The 12,643-nt window shown below is 39.5% G+C and overlaps 2 protein-coding genes across 3 annotated transcripts; one reads left to right on the forward strand and one right to left on the reverse strand.

The window, feature by feature from the left end:
• Positions 1 to 1,662: 1,662 nt before the first annotated feature.
• Positions 1,663 to 7,265, reverse strand: LOC137746321 (sterol 3-beta-glucosyltransferase UGT80A2). The gene is made up of 14 exons (XM_068486407.2): positions 6,943 to 7,265; positions 6,664 to 6,848; positions 6,303 to 6,554; positions 5,756 to 5,867; positions 5,243 to 5,413; positions 4,785 to 4,848; positions 4,499 to 4,556; positions 4,211 to 4,388; positions 3,445 to 3,575; positions 2,940 to 3,042; positions 2,724 to 2,800; positions 2,456 to 2,503; positions 2,217 to 2,366; positions 1,663 to 2,055 (listed from the first exon to the last, which is right to left on the reverse strand). The coding sequence occupies exons 1-14, from the start codon at positions 7,061 to 7,063 to the stop codon at positions 1,870 to 1,872; spliced, it is 1,836 nt and encodes a 611-aa protein (XP_068342508.2). The 5' UTR covers positions 7,064 to 7,265; the 3' UTR covers positions 1,663 to 1,869.
• A 938-nt stretch (positions 7,266 to 8,203) lies between these two features.
• Positions 8,204 to 12,224, forward strand: LOC137746322 (ferrochelatase-2, chloroplastic). 2 transcript variants are annotated; one of them, XM_068486408.2, is made up of 9 exons: positions 8,204 to 8,703; positions 8,934 to 9,077; positions 9,210 to 9,311; positions 9,656 to 9,759; positions 9,847 to 9,973; positions 10,468 to 10,620; positions 10,851 to 10,951; positions 11,137 to 11,338; positions 11,551 to 12,224. In XM_068486408.2, the coding sequence occupies exons 1-9, from the start codon at positions 8,344 to 8,346 to the stop codon at positions 11,773 to 11,775; spliced, it is 1,518 nt and encodes a 505-aa protein (XP_068342509.2). In that variant the 5' UTR covers positions 8,204 to 8,343; the 3' UTR covers positions 11,776 to 12,224. The 2 variants fall into 2 exon arrangements, with proteins under 2 accessions (XP_068342509.2, XP_088537012.1); XM_088680886.1 differs by having other exon boundaries at positions 8,210 to 8,703; positions 11,961 to 12,224.
• Positions 12,225 to 12,643: the final 419 nt, after the last annotated feature.

Here is a 12,643-nt window from a genome sequence, read left to right on the forward strand (position 1 = left end):
TCAAATAGAGATTTCTTTTAATAAAACTTATGATGTTTCCCTCGGAGATTGGACACTACCCTTAAATGTTGACAAAAGGTACATAATGCAGCGTGGTCGCGCTGGGTTCTACGCGTATGCCATATACGAGCGTCTAGAAGGGTGGCCGGAATTGCGCATAGATCAAACAAGACTTGCTTTGAAACTTCGAGAAGATAAATTTCAGTTCATGGCTATATCAGACGACAGACAAAGATTCATGCCAACAGCCGAAGATCGCGAAGGAGACCACGCTCAGACCCTTGCCTATCGTGAAGCTGTTCTTTTAACTAATCCAAGCAGTCCCGAGTTTAAAGGAGAGGTGGATGACAAGTACCAATACTCCAGTGACGTCAAAGACATTAAGGTTCACGGTTGGATTAGCACTGACGATGCTATAGGGCTTTGGATGATCACACCTAGTACTGAGTTTCGTTCAGCGGGGCCATTCAAGCAGGAACTTACCTCTCATGTCGGACCAACTGCCCTCACTGTGTTTCTTAGTAGTCACTACGTCGGGAGAGATGTTGGGTTGACCTTTGCAGACGGTGAGGCATGGAAGAAGGTTTTTGGGCCCGTCTTTGTGTATCTTAACTCAGACGTTCCAAGCTCGAATGTGTCCTTTTCTCTCTGGGAAAATGCAAAAGAACAGATGTATGAAGAAGTACAGAGTTGGCCATACAATTTCACTCAGTCCGAAGGCTTTCCTAACTCCGATGAACGCGGATCAGTCGCTGGTCAGTTACTAATACGGGATTCGTACATCAACGAGAGCCTAGTCTCGGCAAGTTATGCTTACGTGGGACTGGCTGCGCGCGGATACGCGGGATCATGGCAAACGGAATGCAAGGGTTATCAGTTCTGGACTCAAGCTGACAACCAAGGTTATTTCTACGTGAAAGATGTTCGACCGGGGAACTATAGTTTGTATGCAACTGTTCCAGGCTTCATTGGGGACTACAAATACGAGTACGATATTACAATTGAAGAAGCAAGTGAAGTCAGTTTAGCTAATCTTACCTTTGAACCTCCGAGAAACGGCCCGACCTTGTGGGAAATCGGCACCCCTGATCGATCAGCCGCGGAGTTCAACATACCGGATCCATATCCAACCCTTGTGAACCGTTTGTTCACTGATAATTACGCAAACAGGTTTAGGCAATATGGCTTGTGGGAACGATACGGAGATTATTACCCTGACCGTGATCTCATCTACACCGTCGGCACTGACAATTACGGTGATGATTGGTTTTACGCTCATGTGACAAGGAACAGAAATGGTACATACGAGGCAACGACATGGCAAATTGTATTTCAACTTGAGAACGTTTGGAACACCGGAAATTATACGCTCCAATTGGCGTTGGCCTCGGCCAACTACGCAGAACTACAGGTCCGATTCAACAACCAGAATGACGCACCTCATTTTTCGACGGGGCTAATAGGGAAGGACAATGCCATAGCAAGGCATGGAATTCATGGTTTGTACTGGCTCTTCAGTGTCGATGTGCCGAGCTATCGACTTCAACAAGGAGACAACACCATCTATCTTACTCAATCAAGAAACTGGGGACCTTTCGCAGGACTTATGTACGACTACATCCGACTAGAAGGACCTCCTCCAAACTGATTGTATTTTATGTATTTTCAAAGAGTTTTATAGTAATTAAGATTTACGATTTTTTTCATATTTGTTTCAAATTATAACTTTATAAATTCAAGTTTCGACAAGCTAAAAAAAATTAAAATAACGATACAGGATATCTTCTGATATTGTCTGACTAGTAATGGATTCGTGATCAGCCTAAACGTATATAGAATCATGAGCAGCCAAGACGTTGCTGTCGAGAGTCATGCGGGGGAGTAGCCAAAACATCTCCTGAAAGATAATAACCTTCTTCTAGTTGGCAATGACTGATCAGTTTCGTCGTCATCAGATTTATTGCAAGGAAAATGCCTGTGAAAGGCCTTCACTGCTCCCTTGACCCCATCTTCGCTATCCATGGCCTTCGCAATTTCTACAGCACGCTCTTTAACCTTTCAATGGAGTAGTTATGTTAAAATTGTATTCTAATAAACAATGTCAAGTTTTGTTCAACGCGAGTGCAGGTGTTAGAATTTTACACGAAAAAAAAATGACAATTTATAGCACCAGCATATGTGAATCACTTGAAGTTAGAAAAGAAAACGGTAAATACCATTGGATCTAGCATGAAGCGTATGGCATCAACCAATTTTTCAAGCGAGAATTCCTCGACTGGGATGGGTGCAGGACCTACACCTCTGGCATGCACCCTCTCACCCCAAAATGGCTGGTCCCCGAAGAATGGTATAATTGTAGTCGGACACTAAAAAGAACACAATATCACCCATAAATAAGCCACTAACTATATCATTCCCTAATATAAGATTTCCCAATAATAATTTTATCAGTTACCTCAGCTTTCAGACCAGCAGCAGTTGTTCCAGCACCCCCATGATGTACCTAAAATGAATTTCCGTATCCAATGTGAAACCAAGTTCATTCGGAAAGAAAACAAAGTACAAGCAAAAGCTAGACACAAAAGAAGTGCGTCAAATTTATGCATGACGACAGACTGCAACGGAGATAACATTTCAGCACAACCGTGATAGAATGACGTTGTGAACACCAGTGCAATGAAATCTCAACCAATCAAAATGAGTTAAAAGCAATAAGAATTTACCACACCAGAGCATCGTTTGAATAACCAATCATGGGGGCAGTTGTCCACTAAGTACACAGAATCACTTGGTTCTACCGCTGAGAAGAGAAATATATAAAGCTTTTCACATGTAAAGAAGTAAGAAGACAATATGCTTGTAAAAACTAAAGATATAATATTTTATACACACATATATATATATGTATGTATATGTTTTATTAACGAATCGAGACTTACAATTACCAAGGCCACCCCAGCCTCTGTTGATAATGCCTCTCTGTCCAGTTATTTCCAGAGCTTGAAGAATAATATCAGTCATTTTCTCTGGTTCTTCAAGAGGCTAATAAAAAACCGTAAAGAAGGAAAAACATTAGCATGTTACAAGACAATTTACCACTTTAATAAAATGTTCAATCAAGTAACCTTAACTATACAATTGACAGGTACACTCTGCATGCATTTGTAATGTTATCAGTCAAATCAGATATTGAACTGAGCAAAGGGAACAAATTTTCACTTTCATGAATAGACCCCTCACAACCTGTTGGTTGGGGACCAGCATGAAGGCGGTCACTCATTGGTGATGTGTGGTTTTGGCTCTCATGGTGATTGTTTGGTCGGAGAGTAACAAGTGTTTTTTGAGTGTACAGTGGAAACAGAGCTACTCTGAGATAGAACTGGGCAAAGAACATTAAACATGAATAGAAAATGCTCCAAAAAATAAAAAATAAAAAAAACTCACAAGGCTACCAAATCCAATATATACAGGCGCGTCACCAGCTTCAAGCCACTTAGCAAGTGGCTCAGGGGGTTCATAATTTGAAGCAAGGTCAAGAAAACAAAACCCAACAACGTCAACCTTTGGTCCCCAATCTGCCAGACAAAAACCAAAGCATATTAGCAAATAATTAGCATACTTTTTTCTCATTTGGTCAAGCTAGTATATTTCTCCCCTATCAAATCATATTCTGGAGGCTTCTGCAATAATATCAGCATAAGAATCCCATTGTTGCATGACAAAGCGTATCTAGTGACCACGATGAGTATTTTGAATTGACCATGTATCTCTATCACATTTTCAGCAATAAATTGTAAACAATTACTTGTTTTTGAACAATGAGGTTATCAAACATACAATGAACCCCAACTAGGCAAGAAACAAGGTGAAAGGCTATGAGAAAATCCTCAAAAGAATTTCAATCCAGGTGGACCAAGAATCAACAACAAACAAACCATACAACATCGAGTCCGTTTTTCAATTCGTGGAACAACGAGCAATAAAATATTAACAAGCTCACCCCAAGCACATAGTGGGCAATCCATTGAAATACATCACCTGTAGAACTAAAGACAACCTCTAACCCATATATATGGACAGAAAAGCCAAAATTAATCTTCAATTATGACATTCGATATCAGTTCATTTAGTATGGAAGAAATCTGTGACTTCATATCAAGTATTGACATGCAAAGTTTTCATCTGAAGGAAAAAGATTTAAATATATGACCTTGAGGTTTGGGAACAAGATGAGGACTCCATATATACCCATAGGGCACGTCAGGAGGAGAACTATAGTATCCACTTAAATATGTGATAGGTCTGAGCTTCAGCATTTTCTTCCTAAACTCATTAATCATGTCTCGAATTCCTAGCCAAATAAATGCATCGACTAATTGATATGATAGCTGGTAAGAAAAGAAAAATCTGTTTAATTACATAATATAAGCCTGGCAAACAAACGCATCAATATAGATCACTATCACTTAGGTAGAAAAGGATATTGTATGAGACTCACTCTATATCCAATTGGCTGCTTGACACGAGATAGGGGATGGGGGAATTCACTCGTAGGCCTGAGAAAGGTAAATAGTTATCAAGCGATTGATCAAACAACAAAGAATATTTCATGATTTGCTGCTTTTCTCTCTTTTAACAGTACGTTTAAAGTACATACATATGCAATGAACCGTGTGTGGTTGAGAAATAATAGGTCAACCAAAATGAACAATGGACGATGAAACTGAGAGAATCATTAAGCAAAAGATATCAGCATTTGATCTAACCCAGGAGACAACACTTACGTCCATGGCATTGTGAAAAATATATGAAGTGGTACTTTTAGTGCCTCGGCGACATGAGAGTGCCCTGGACAAGTGTTTGCAAAGTTAGGAGTCTACTAAATGATTTCAAACAACATAAATATTCATTCTTCCTTTTATATCAAGTTAAATGGTTCAGATATTTAATTTAGAAAGATCTTCTCGTAATTGTTCTCTCCAAAGAACAGAAGCATGGAGACTTTCTGAGCATTTCAAGTGGTTGAGGCTATGACCCCATGCATCCATCAACATTGTCAGTGGTAGATTGCCTTAAACACATCAATATAGGGTCTTCAATTATTTCAACGGTAATAGGAGCCACAAACACACAAACACCTTGTTCTTAAAGCCAAATATTGTGTGTGGCCAATTCAATTGTTTGAAGAATGCCATTGATACTTGAAAACCCAAAACAATATAATAAGATGATGAAATCTAACCATAGGCTGGTGGATTGGCAATTATTGCTTCTGCTTTAAATGGAATTTTGGAATCAGGATCAGGTTCGTTGCATGCAGGAAGTAAAGAAAAAATTATTTCCTTCAACTGATGTCGCTGAATTGATATTTCCGAAGGTCCTGATGGCAAGAAACCTTTATTCTTGACCATATCTGTAAAAAACAAAAGCACAACATCAATACAAAACCAATAAAAAAGACAGGCATGTTCACATATGTGTGTTTTTTAAGGAACACACAGACAAATGGGCCTGAATCTTCAATGTTAAATTTCCAAGATTACCTCCTAACGATTCAAGCAAGCAGAACAAGGTACATGAAAATTAAAATCTCAATGCTAAAATAGGTTTGACATGTGGAACAAGGTAGCGGTTAAATTAACTAAACTTTATACAAAGTAATAATTTCAGAAATTAACAAATGATGGAATAAACAGACCAAAGACTCATCATTATTGTACGCAGGGCACGGAAAAGAAACAAATTCTGCACTTACAACCAGCAAGAACCTTTGGATCTCCACCTAAAGGATAGAACTCCAACCCAGCAGAAAGGACAAAATCTTTGAAATTTGCATGAGTTGCTAGCCTAACCCTATGGCCATATTCCTGCAAGTAAACACATCCATCAATTCACATAATGTCGAGGATAAGCTTCCCAAGAAGAACTATATTTTCCTTTCACTCATCGCCTCGAAAATTTCCATCACAAAAAGTAAAATTCTCAAAGTACTTGGACTAAATTATATCTTTATGAATAAATACACGCACACAAAGCGTATTAGAAAGTAAAATGGATGCGAGTAACAGGCACAAACAAAGCAATAAATCGACAAAGCAACTAAAATTTCTAACAACATCAATTTTCATCAAAAAATTAATCACCAGCAGAAAACACTAAGCAAAACCGAGCACGAGCATATATCCAGCAAAAGATAAAAATTCTTTCACAATTGTTGTCCACATTCCCAATCAGTTGCACACAAAATTATGAAGCATTTCACTGTTAAGTTCTATATAGCTAAAAGCACATAAATGCAAGACCTGCAATCGCTTTCCAATGGCAACAAACGGCTGCACATCTCCTCGTGTGCCGACAATAAGCATTACAATTTGCAGAGGAGGTATATCTCGAACTTCAGTTTCCGTCTTGCTTCCATCTTCTCCACCAGAAGCTGCTTCACTGTGAGCAGCTCCAGTTCCGAAATCCAGATACTGCGGTTTAATATCACCCGGAACGTCAAATTGCACGGTCCCGTCATCTTTCACTTTTGCCAGCCGTTTTATATATTTACGCTGCAGAATTTCAATGTAGTTCCACTTAAATCCTAGAAATTTCAAGGACTAAATTCTAAAAACATTAAATTCGAAAACTTCGAAAAATTCAAAAAATTAAATTGAGTACCTTTTTTCTAAAAGGAGTTCTTTGATCAAAGAGCTTGGCGAGAATCACAGCCAACGCCTGGTTCTGAGTCAATCGCGCGCTCGCTGTGAGTTGACTCGAACCGGAGCTCGAACCGGACGACGTACGGACGGTGGATGATGACTTTCCAGAATTTTTCTCTGTTTGCACGTCTCCCTCCAAATGCCCTACCAAATCCACATTATTTCACAAACTCGAAACCAAAATTACGAAAATAGAAAATGACGATGACGAAGAAGGAGGAGGAGGCGGTGAGGGAACCTGAGGAAGTGGTGGCATTTTCGTCATTAGGATTGGGAGGGACTTCGGCTTCGAAATAGACGGACCCGTCGCTGGAGCTGCCGGAATGGCTCCGGCTGTGGTCGGGGGAGGACTCCGTCATGGATTCGCGGGGAGAGATTCTTTCGAGGTTTGTCAATGGAGAAGGGAAAGGTATCGGAATGCTTTTTCTAGTTCGAGTTGTTGGAGCCGTTGGAAAGCACAAAGCGAGAAAAGAGGAGAGGGGAGAGAGAGAGAGAGAGAGAGAGAGGGGGGGGGGAGAAAACAGTTGGAACTGCCGAGTTGTGACACGTTCCCAACGCGAGGGCGCCAAATACAACGTAATAACTAAACCCGACCTAACTACCCACCAAAAGGGCAAATATGCCTTTTTATTTCTTTGTTTAACCGCGAATAGTTCGCATAGGTTTTTTTATTACCGACAACAAGGAGATGGGTGAATGCTCTTAACCAACTGAATTGTAATTTTTGGTTAACAAATTTATCATTTTGTTCTCTTTTCTTACAAGTCTCTTCTTTAAAAGCAATTTCATTTAATTTTTGTCAAAATCAATTGCTTGTAATTTTTGTCACAATCAATTGCTTGTAAGACTCAAAAACATTTGAAAAGTAATTTTGTCTTCACACTTTTACCCACGAATCTTAACACTACCTTTTTTTTTTTTTAAACGAACAATATACTCTACACTAAAAAAAGAATTTTTTATAAACTAATTCCTAAATTTTTGAAACACTAAAAAAAATGTGATTTTTATATTTAATTCAAGCAGTAGTGAAAAGGAGACTATCAAACTTAGAATTTTAAGTGCCATGTGAATAATTTACCTACTTGAGTTATAAGCTCATTGTTGCAAAAAATGTGGTTGGTATGATAAGAGTTCGTGATAGATAGGCCTACAAGTAACCATCAGAGACAATTCAACAGGTGACCAAAACATAACCACATCTTTATACAAGAATTAAAGTTTCCACAATTCATGTGAGAATGTATGTATTGACTTCATGACTTAGTAATTTTAAATCTTGATCCTTGAAATTATTAGAAGAGTTACTTTATGTTAAACAAGTTAATCATACGCCTCGTAAGTGATCATTTAAGAGTTAGAATTCGGTAATCCCCCACTGGGAAAGGAAAAAAAAAAACCAAAAATTATTCTTACCAATCTGCCCGACCCATGAGTAGGCCATGGGTCCGGTTCAAACCCGATTGAATTAGAATTCAAATCCTTCGAAGAGAGAGAGTGAGAGTGGCTTGAAGCAGGCCGCGTGTCCTAACTGCGAACTCAGCACCCATAGCCAAACGCCTATCTCTTGTTCTTTTCTCTCTCTACGCTGTACACTCTGCAACAGTGCAACTTGCCTTCTCAGTCGAGGCCTCGGGCAATGGCGGCTGAATCCATAGCAATACTACCGTGGACAATATCCTCCGCCGTCCCCTCCGACCACCGCCTGCCGTCGCGCGGAGGATTACTCTGCGCTTCTCACAGCCACACCTCCGCAGCTCCAGCTAGAAATTGCGTCGTCGCCAGATACTCCTCGACGCAATCTGCTCTGCTGTTCTCCAAGAACTCGCTCCGGAAATGCCTGCCGCCGCTAAAGGCGTTGGTGGCGTCGGAAACTCTGGACGCTCCGTCGACGCCGTTTAGTGGGGAGGATAAAGTCGGAGTCTTGCTGCTTAACCTCGGTGGGCCCGAGACTCTCGACGACGTCCAGCCCTTCTTGTTTAACCTCTTCGCTGACCCGGTAACTTCCTCAAGCTTTTTAATTTTTGAGTTTTTCAAGCTTTTTAATTTCTGAAATTTCAACAAAAATGCCATGAATTTTAATTTAGTAAACTTTTAAGGTTTGTGAATTTTGAATTTAGTAAATTTAAAGTGTGTGAATTTGAATTTAGTAACTTTAATGTGTGTGGATTTAGATTGAACTCTATTGCATTGGGGTAGTATTTTTTGATGTGTGTGAAAAATGGGCAGGATATCATTAGACTGCCGAGGCTGTTTCGGTTTCTTCAGAAGCCATTGGCGCAATTTATATCCGTTCTGAGGGCGCCAAAGAGCAAAGAAGGCTACGCCTCCATTGGTGGCGGCTCTCCTCTTCGACGGATAACTGATGCACAGGCATGACCACTCTAACTTTCTCTTAACATTGACCTCTAGTGCTCTTGAATTGCTTGCGTATCATGTAAAGCTTTAAGATTGATGGAAATGCTGTCTAATTGGAATTTCATTGGTACCCTTTTCTCCATTCAGGCGGAAGAATTGAGGAAGGCCCTTTATGCGAAGGATGTCCCAGCAAAAGTGTATGTTGGTATGCGTTATTGGCATCCGTTTACTGAAGAAGCTATAGAACAGGTATCTTGGTATGATTTCATTTTGATTTTCGATGTACCTGTCAATGATATCTCGGCTAGTGAGTTATGTATGTCTTAGAGTTTATGTTGTCTTGTACTATAAACAAATATAGTTTTTGTTGAATCATTTCCGCTTCAATTTTTGCTTCACAATGTACTTGAGATGTGCTCTTCTTCCTCTAACTGTGGCATGCCACTTATTTATAATGGTTGTTCCGCACTTTTGTCAAGTCTTAGGTTAAGTCCAATTGAGTTGGTAACATGCAAATTTGTTAAGAGATTTAGGTTTTCGATTGTGGTCAAAACTTCATGGATCTAGTTGTTGATTTTAAAAAGATTTTGTAGATAAAAAGAGATGGAATTACAAAGCTTGTCGTCCTTCCTCTTTATCCACAATTTTCAATATCAACTAGTGGTTCAAGCCTTCGGCTCCTGGAGAGTATATTCCGGTGATGTCTAACTCTAACTATCTGTTGCCATATCATTGCCTCAAATTATAATCTTAAAGCTGACTGGATAATTCATTGGTTCATAAGGGAGGACGAATATCTTGTCAACATGCAGCACACAGTAATACCATCTTGGTACCAGCGTGAAGGGTATATAACGGCAATGACAAATTTGATTGAAAAAGAGCTTCAACGTTTTGACAGCCCTGAAAAGGTATTGTTAAATCGTTTTTTTTCACATTGATTTTCATGCCTCTAAGTGAGTTACTTATCCTGCATCATTTAAACGAAATGAAAGAAGAAGTACCTCTTAGGGTTCTACAATTCTCATGGCCTCAGAGAGGTTTCTTTAATCTCTATTTAGTGGGGGATATAAGGATTGTTTTATCATATTATGCATACTACTAAGTTGTTGAAAAAGGCTGCCACGAAAAGCAAAGCTATCTCGCTATAACTTTCCTTTCTTCTATTGACACATTTGGATATGTTTTCTTAGCAGTTGAGTGTTTAAATTTTTAGTGCTGCGAGAGACTATAGTAACGGCCTTTTCAGTTTTGGTATATAAATGTATGGTATAATATGGAATTCTTTTCTGTTCTGCTCTAGCTTTTCTCTTACTGACAGTGACACCTAAGTTCCAAAATGAAATTACTTGGTTATCATCCTCGTGTAGATGTCAGCCAGCTTAATTGGGAATGTGCATTACAGGTAATGATATTCTTTAGCGCACATGGGGTGCCACTTGCATATGTGGAAGAGGCTGGTGATCCATACAAGGCGGAGATGGAGGAATGCATAGATTTGATAATGGAAGAGTTAGAAAAGAGAAAAATAACTAATGCGTACACCCTTGCCTATCAGGTGCATTTCTACTTTTAATTTGATCTGATTTTAGATATGTTTATAAAGGAAAATTGAGTTCAAGCCTCTAGCCTCTCACGAATAGGGATGGTTTTTTCAAAGATCATGTAAAAATAGTGACATATTCGTCTTCATTGTTTAGATTTCTTTTATTGTGTTCGATATCTATCTTATACATCCATGATATTCTTCGTGACTTGGTTGATTATAGTTAGTGAATGTTCTAACAGAGCAGAGTTGGACCTGTGGAGTGGTTAAAACCCTACACAGATGAGACAATAATTGAGCTTGGACAAAAGGGAGTCAAAAGACTGCTGGCAGTCCCTATAAGGTAATTGTTTGTCGTCTTTTCTTTTCCCCACTGTTAGCTGAGTTTTAGCTGCATCCTCTCTCGCTCACTCTCTCACTCTCTCACTCTCTCGCTCAATCTCAGGCACACAAACATGTGTGCATACTATCATATATATGAATTATGGAACTTAGTTCTGTGATTAACTGTTGATGAATGATCCACAGCTTTGTCAGCGAGCATATTGAAACTCTAGAAGAAATCGATGTTGAGTACAAAGAATTGGCTCTGAAATCTGGTATAGAGGTTTGGGGGCGTGTTCCCGCACTAGGATGTGAAGCCACCTTCATTTCAGATTTGGCAGATGCAGTGATTGAGAGCTTGCCATATGTTGGAGCTATGGCAGTCTCACATCTTGAAGCTCGACAGGTAAACTCTCCTGAACAATGTTGTGTCTTGTGTGTGCCCTCCGTATGCTTGAGTCCATGGGTGGGTGGCATAGAGAAGCTAGCTTATAGTACCATTTTTCATTTGTTTGTCCCTGCTGTTTTCTGTATTGAAAACCCATCTTGGGTAGGTTCTTACTATAGTTTTCTACTCTGTGCTTGTCTTTGGATGGTGTTTCGGGTCTTTTATTGCAGTCTTTAGTTCCACTTGGGAGTGTGGAAGAGTTGTTAGCGACATATGATTCACAGCGTAGGGAGCTACCGGCACCTGTGACTGTTTGGGAATGGGGTTGGACAAAAAGTGCCGAGACTTGGAATGGAAGAGCGGCTATGTTGGCAGTGGTGGTTCTACTGGTCCTAGAAGTCACCACCGGGGAGGGGTTTTTGCACCAATGGGGCATATTACCCTTACATCGCTAAATCTAACCTCTTTATCTCTCTCGCTTCCTCCTCCCTTGCCCTCTTTCTTCTTTCTCTTCCTCTTTTACTTAAATGTACCTATTCATAAGATTGAGCCTCCTTTTTTCTTTCTTCCCATGCACGTTGGAAGTTACATACTGATGCATTTGAGTCCCCACTTACACGTTCGGATTTGAGCTGTCCAGGTGCAGCACCTTGTGGGGGAAAAGTGGAAAACTTGTATGATATATAAAGCGTATGTAATTCGTATGCTCACAGCCTCGCACGATGGTCCATGAATTTACATGTAAAGTTTTAAGCTCTACTTTGAATGTTGATTTTCTTGGTGTTGAACTTTCTTTGTTCAACGGCAAGAAGCTATTGTAATTCAAATATTCAAAGCAATTTGTGTACTTAAACAGATGATTACCGGTCGAGTTCAATTTGGCCAATTCGGTCATGCGTTTCAATATCTTAACCATTTTAGTTATTTCCATCCAGTTTAGACGCCAATGCGCGAACATTCTACGAGTTAATGTGCCCACATTGCATGTTTAAAGATTGGACTCGGATTCTCTCTATTCCTCTTTTTATCCCCTTTTATCTGCTATTCTATAAAAAATTAATATAAGATGTTGACTTGACTTAACCGTGACCGTTCAAATAGAAGGAGAGGGAAGGGGAGGGAAAAAAAAAGGGGAGAGAATCCATCTCCGCATAATATATTGACGTCAAACTGGTCAAAATCGAAACACAAGGACTAAAAATTCTAAGTAAAGAATCTAGAAAAATGACATCTATTGAGTGCAAATTCTCGGATTTTATTTGCAGATTTTCATAACATAAGAATTATAATAGATCTAACTTTAAAACTAACATTAGACTCGTG

Source organism: Pyrus communis, chromosome 12, assembly GCF_041283825.1.
Source record: "Pyrus communis isolate YQ-2024b chromosome 12, ASM4128382v1, whole genome shotgun sequence".
NCBI classification, from domain to species: domain Eukaryota; kingdom Viridiplantae; phylum Streptophyta; class Magnoliopsida; order Rosales; family Rosaceae; genus Pyrus; species Pyrus communis.